Source organism: Coturnix japonica, chromosome 17 (genome assembly GCF_054131305.1).
Source record: "Coturnix japonica strain WE chromosome 17, WE-NBRP24, whole genome shotgun sequence".
In the NCBI taxonomy this organism is placed as follows: domain Eukaryota; kingdom Metazoa; phylum Chordata; class Aves; order Galliformes; family Phasianidae; genus Coturnix; species Coturnix japonica.
The window spans coordinates 2,455,863-2,461,862 of NC_140679.1; the positions used below are offsets into that span (position 1 = coordinate 2,455,863).

Sequence of the window (6,000 nt, forward strand, 5' to 3'; positions counted from 1 at the left end):
TCTGATGGGATGCATCCACATGTGCGGAGGGAGCTGGCAGAGGTAATTGCCAAACTCTGTCATCTTTGACAGGTCTTGGAGAAGAGAAGTGCCTGAAAGCTGGAGGAGAGCCTGTGACTCTGCAGTCTTCAGAAAGGAGCAGGAGGAGGATCTGGTAAACTGCACGGCAGTCAGTTTCACCTCTGTCCCTGGAAAGGTGCTGGAACAGTTTGGTCTGGATGCCTTCTGCGAGCAATTGGAAAGGAAGAAGTTTATCAGCAGTATGCAGCTTGGATTCACCGAGGAAAAGTCATGCTCAACCAACCCTGCAGCCTTCTATAATGGCATCACAGCACAGAGTCCATTTGGAGACCTGTGGCCTGCAGTGTTCCCCAGGGCTTGGTGCTGTGTCTGATCTTGTTCAGTATCTTCACTGATGACCTTGAGGAGGGGATAGTGTCCATGCTCTGTAAGTACGCCTATGATACAAAGCTGGGAAGAATGGCTGGCACACCTGAAGTCTGTGCTGCCATTCAGCAAGACCTGGACAGACTGGAGAGCTGGGCACCAATAAACGTGAAGAGGTTTAACAAAAGCAAGTGCAGAATCTTCAGCCTGGGAAGGAGTAGCAGCAAGTATCAGTACAAGGGCATGGAATGTTGTGTGGGCACCTGGGTGTGCAAAGGAGGCATGGTGGCACACATAGATGCCCATGCACATGGGTAGACAGAAGGACAGGGTTGCACATCAATGTGTGTGCACAGTGTTATTCAAATGGCTGGGGTCATACAAGTATGAGCAGGCATGTGGCTGTGTGCAAGAGAGGAGCTGCCCATGTTTGTGTGCAGGGCTGTGCAATGGAGTGGGGTTGTACAGCTGTGTGCGGGGGCCAGGTCCTGTGTGCCATGGAGCTCCATGGGAAACCTCTATGAGTGCTAGCAACAGCAGGAGCACTTGGAGCACTGCCTGGAAGAACGGTGCTGGGATGGGCTGTGGTGGGCCGAAGATGCATAGTGGACCGAAGATGCGTAGATGCTACTCTGGACCAAATGTCGGGCAGCTGCTCATGGAATGCCACTGGACAAATCAGGCTGTGCAGTCTTTGTGAATATGTAATTATGATAGTTTATTGATTGAATGCATTAAAGAAAAAAAAAAAGGAAAATAAATAAATAAATAAATAAATAAATAAATAAATAAAAGAAATCCCAGAATGTAGTAAAACATGGAATGCTGAGTTGGGCTGCAACTGAAATGCTGTGCACTGCAGCCACTGCCTTGTGACGCTTTTCCTCTCAGTCCTTCATGTGCACCTTCTGCATCATCTCTGCAAGGCTGTTCATCTCTGCGAAGAACTGGAAAGAAACAAAGCAAGCGTAGAAGTAGGACAGAAACAATCTAGGGAGATCTCATGAAGAAAGCCTGACCAGTAAACATCCAGAATGGCCCCGTGTGGAACAGCATGTTCCTTTCATTCAGGTCACTGACACTACTTCCCATGACACGTTGTCTATGGTAAGATTCATGCTCTGTCATGGGAAGGTCGTTTCAAAGGTTGCAGTGCCCAACATGGCAAGCTTCTTTATCACAGCAAAACCTTCTGGCTGTTACCAACCACACTGTTCTCAAGCCAGAGGAAGGCGTCCAAGCTCCCCATGGCAGCTCTCACTGACAGTGTCATTTCCTCAAACACACAATTTTTCTATTCCATCGCTTCTCTCAGGATTTTGCCATCTCTTTTATGTCTGACAGATGTAGGCACTGAGACCAACAAGAGAATGCGTGTCTGTGTTCACCAAGGACTCACCTCTGCACGTGCAGCTCTCAAAGAAGCCTTTCTCATTTCCCTTTTCCTTTCTTTTTGTTGTTGTCTTCTTGCTGGAAAGCAAGAATACCAATGAATTCATTTTGTCTACAGCAAAGCTGCAGAAATATGGGTGCCGAGAAAACAAATGGCAGTCCAAAGACAAAGCAAATGGGACTAGGAAGCCTCTCAGTGAGTAACATTTCCAGGGGGAAATACGGAAGAGCATAATGATGTTAATGGAAAGAGATGCGTTTAGGTATTCTGGCACCTCGCTGCCTTTGGACTTTGTAGCCTTCAACTCCTTTCCCCTCCACAGAGGAGGAAAAGGTAAAGCAAGCCCTAAGCAAACTCAATGTGTTTGATAAGGACAGCACTTCACCGGGACGGTGCCACAGCACCTTCTTACCTCTTTGCTTGGAGCTCCGTGGTGGGGTTGGGGCCGGCACACTGCCGGTGCTCTGGCCCCTGGCTCTTTTGTTAGCAGGCAACTGCGCTGCTGCCTGTTGCTCTTCGTCCAAGCCCTTGCGTTTCCCTCCAGCCAGGGTCTTGGAGACAGAGCGGGGGCACACAGCCAGGGAAGGTCTTCTCCCTGAGCTGGGACCTGCTGTTACTGGAAGCCCTCCAGCCTGGAGATGATCTCTCCCAGAAAGCACTTCCTGCACTGCTTTCACATAGATCATTCCATTTGGCTCACATTGTACATCTGTTATAATCAAGAAAGGAGAAGCAGTTAGACTTCAAGGGAGCCCAAGGCTACTTTCAGTCTGCAGAATGGGCCACAATACTAGGAAATCTCATCTTGAGTGTTCACAGCAGCAGATCTTGGGTGAAGTGTGGGTTTGCATTTCAAATCTGGACAGGGAAGGTACTTGTAAATCCCAGGGACAAAGACCTCAAGCAACATGCAGCAACAACACTCCCAGGAAAGAACAGACAGAAAGCCTGACTAGAACGACATTGAATCAAACCCCGATGCCTGTTGTGCCTCTGTACCTCTCTTGGGTGCCACGTCACAGGCTGCAGTCCTACCCAGACCTGCCGCAAGGCTGCGCTTTGCTGGAAGGCCGCTTGCGTCATCTTCTGGCAGAAAGAAACAAGAAATACTTGAAGAGCATCTCTTGGGAGGAAGATTTGAGCACAGCCAACCACCAACTTCAACTCTCCAAGTGTAGTTCCTACCATTTTCCTTTTTGCTGCTACAGCATGGTGCCATTTCTGCAGTCAGCACAGATCTGCAGTGGGCTTTCTTCACTCTTCCATCACACATGCACCCCTTCATGCAGCCCTATTTAGTGGCAGGTACCCACACCACAGCTCTTACCTGCATGGGCTTTCCGTTTCCCACCTTGCCCAGCACCATTGCATGGACGCACGGGCTCTGTCCCTAAAAGAAGAGATCGTGTGTTGATTTCACAGATGACAGTAGCAGTATTGTCCTGTTAGCCCGTGTCCACCCCCCACTAAAGAAAGACCCTGTTTTACAGACAGAAGAGAAACTCACTTTTGCGTGGCAGTAAAGACAGTCCATCCCCATTGCGTCCCTCTGCGCGCTGAAAGGTGCAGCTGGATGTCTGGCAGCTGCGCCGCCTCTGAAGAGAGAAAGGAAGAAACTCAGGTCGGAACGGGCAGCTGAGAGCTTCCAGATCGTGCCAGAGATGGGATATCAGAGTGCTGAGACATCATTGATCTCTAAGGGAAAATACAGCCTGAGCCCTGCCCGTGCCATTAGCCCAGGCTGTCAGCAGTGAGCTCAGGATCCAACCGCTTACTGAGGTCCCAAATGACCAGCAGGGCTCCCCCTGCTCCACTCCTTCCCTTTACAAATGGGAACAAAGAAGAAAAGTCAAGCCAAAGGAACCCAGCCATACCTTTCCGCTCACAGAGCAGGCATTGGATCCGCACTTGTCTCCTTGCTGAGACATGATCGCTCAAGTGTCAGAGGAAGCACAAGTTCTCTCACAAGCTCTCTCCACAGGAACTTTCCCTGCTCTTGGAAAGAGCTGGCTTCACTCTTCCTAAGACTGCCTCGATCCTCCAAATCTCCCTGCAAACAGGAACCCTGCAGAAATCATCCACAAGAGAAAAGTCAATGGGAGAAGTATATTCCCAGCTTTGTTCTGCCATGCAATTGAGTCTCTTGTGGAGGAAAAGGTCTGGGAATCAGCTGGCTGCAAGAACGTCCCAACGCTAGCTGCAGCTTGTGTCTGACTGCCATGGCTTGTGTCAGCAAGTGCTCTTCTCCATCTCCTCAGGAGCTCTGCACCCAGCCATCCGTGTGGTAGTGAGGCACAAGTTGCGCTCTGTTTCCTTATGAATGGTGTTTCATCATCCTCACCAAAACACGGGTTGGAATCTCCACAAGAACCTCTTTCCCCTGGGAACAGCCATGTGGAGGGGCACTGCTGGAGCTGGGGACTTCTCCCCGGCCTAGCATTTCATGTCTGTAGAGACACCTCCCAGCAGCCAGCCAGCACCAAACCCAGCTCACCTGTTGGGCCTGTTCAGCCTAAGCTGCGCTCAGCTCACCAACACAGCACAGCAGTCCTTCGGACAGGCTCTGCCAGGGTGATCTGTTCCACGAAATGCACAGAGCTCAGTCTCCGCGTGCAGCACGCTCGCCAGAGCACCAGCTCTGCTCACCACCTGTGGGACACGTGCTCCTCCCACCGTGCCAACCATTGAGACCTCAGCAATGCTCGCATGACTTCTGCGCTTTCATCATAATGGAAGTGGACGCCTCCTAGATCCGAATTTAAGGAAACCAACGCCAGGGTCAGCCCATGGGGTGATCTGAAGTCAAACAACAGGGAAGTGAAGGTGACTCTTGCGCAGCTGTCATGGTTTTGTAATTTTCATTAAAAACCAGTCAAGACTAATGTGGCCTCATAGTGCTCAATGGAGTCCCAGGGGAGATCGTGGGAAGGAATAGGGGTGCACATCTGTATGCCCCGAGGCTGGTGCTCACCTCTCTGATTGTGGCTTTAGGCTCCAGAGCCGATGTTGACTTCCCTTACCGTGGCTTTATGGCCCAGGGCCAGTGCCGGCCTCATGGGCTGGGGTTTGAGGCCCTTGGACCATTGCTGGCCTCACTGAGTGGGGCTTCTGCCAGTTGGATACAGCTGCTGGCTGAACTGGCCAGGATGGAGCCTTCCCTGTGCAGCCTCCCATGTGCATATCCACCCCAAGAATGGAAGTCCTCCTTCTATATGTACCCCTTTCAACCACAATGTGGAAAGCAAACCATTTAGGCACCTGAAATGCTTCTGCTCCTGCAGTCTGGCAGAAAGCAATGCCCTCTGTTTCATGCCACCTCTGCACAAACTGGAAGGGAATGGGGAGACGTATGTCAGAACCAATGGGACAGGACTTCACTGGATGCAGTTTAAAAGCAAATCACCCCAGCTCTTGGTTGGGCTGTTGCCCTCTATTGCTGGGGATCCCTGACCCCTGGCCACTGGCTTTCCACCCATGCATCCTTCCTTGGAGCCAAGTGTGCCTTTCCCAGCAGCAAGCAGCGAGCTGGAGTCAGCACCAAAACCAAAACCTCCTTGCACCTTTCCCGTCCTTCTTTCACACATCATCTTTTAGTTTCAGAAAATAGGGCCAGACCCCAGTGAAACAAGAGCTCTAGGACAAAGCAGCTGCTTTATTTTCCTCTTTCCCTTTCCTCATCTACACCCCACAGAAAGACCATTTGCCAAGTAAGGGATGCAGTGATCAGGTGTATGAGGGGCAAAGCAAATCAAGCTTAATTTCAAAGGCTTGCCTCTTCCATGTGACTTCCCTGAGGTCTGATACAATCATAGACTCATCTGATACAGTCATAGATTCATAGAATAGCCTGGGTTGAAAAGGACCACAGCGTGCAGGGTCATAAACCACCAGACCAGGCTGCTCAGAGTCACATCCTCCCTGGCCTGGTCCTATCACTATCCACCCTCAGGAGTGGGGACAGAGATGGTTTCAGGGCTGGCTCTGGGAACAGGCCTGATTGCTGCTAGTGAGCGAGCCAAAGGCTTGATGGCGAATCTCCTCTTCCTTCCCAACTGCAGTGAGATTTGACATGACTCCAACCTACACCAGAAGCCTGAGCACTGCAAGTGTTGACAGCGGGCAGTTGCGAAGGAGACGGAGCTCTCTGCAGAGGGAGAGCATTGCCTACAGGTGAGGCTGGAGGCTGTGGGCTGGGATGTGCATGGGGGTGACCCAACGAG

General features: G+C 51.0%; 1 protein-coding gene across 3 annotated transcripts; it reads right to left on the reverse strand.

The window, feature by feature from the left end:
* Nucleotides 1-1,080: 1,080 nt before the first annotated feature.
* On the reverse strand, nucleotides 1,081-5,314 carry LOC146758011 (zinc finger CCCH domain-containing protein 11A-like). 3 transcript variants are annotated; one of them, XM_085518284.1, is made up of 8 exons: nucleotides 5,039-5,314; nucleotides 3,655-4,576; nucleotides 3,288-3,375; nucleotides 3,108-3,170; nucleotides 2,780-2,866; nucleotides 2,193-2,489; nucleotides 1,787-1,857; nucleotides 1,081-1,334 (listed from the first exon to the last, which is right to left on the reverse strand). In XM_085518284.1, the coding sequence occupies exons 2-8, from the start codon at nucleotides 3,706-3,708 to the stop codon at nucleotides 1,275-1,277; spliced, it is 720 nt and encodes a 239-aa protein (XP_085374410.1). In that variant the 5' UTR covers nucleotides 3,709-4,576; nucleotides 5,039-5,314; the 3' UTR covers nucleotides 1,081-1,274. The 3 variants fall into 3 exon arrangements, with proteins under 3 accessions (XP_085374410.1, XP_085374412.1, XP_085374411.1); XM_085518286.1 differs by having other exon boundaries at nucleotides 3,655-3,845; nucleotides 4,275-5,314; XM_085518285.1 differs by having other exon boundaries at nucleotides 3,655-4,160; nucleotides 4,275-5,314.
* Nucleotides 5,315-6,000: the final 686 nt, after the last annotated feature.

Bases quoted from the DNA above. Each gene is read 5' to 3' on its own strand.
- LOC146758011 (XM_085518284.1), bottom strand. From the start codon at position 3,708: ATGTCTCAGCAAGGAGACAAGTGCGGATCCAATGCCTGCTCTGTGAGC. The intron at 3,376-3,654 runs GTATGGCTGGGT...TTCTCTCTTCAG, and splicing joins CCTGCTCTGTGAGCGGAAAG to AGGCGGCGCAGCTGCCAGAC. The intron at 3,171-3,287 runs GTGAGTTTCTCT...CTCTTCTTTTAG, and splicing joins GTCTTTACTGCCACGCAAAA to GGACAGAGCCCGTGCGTCCA.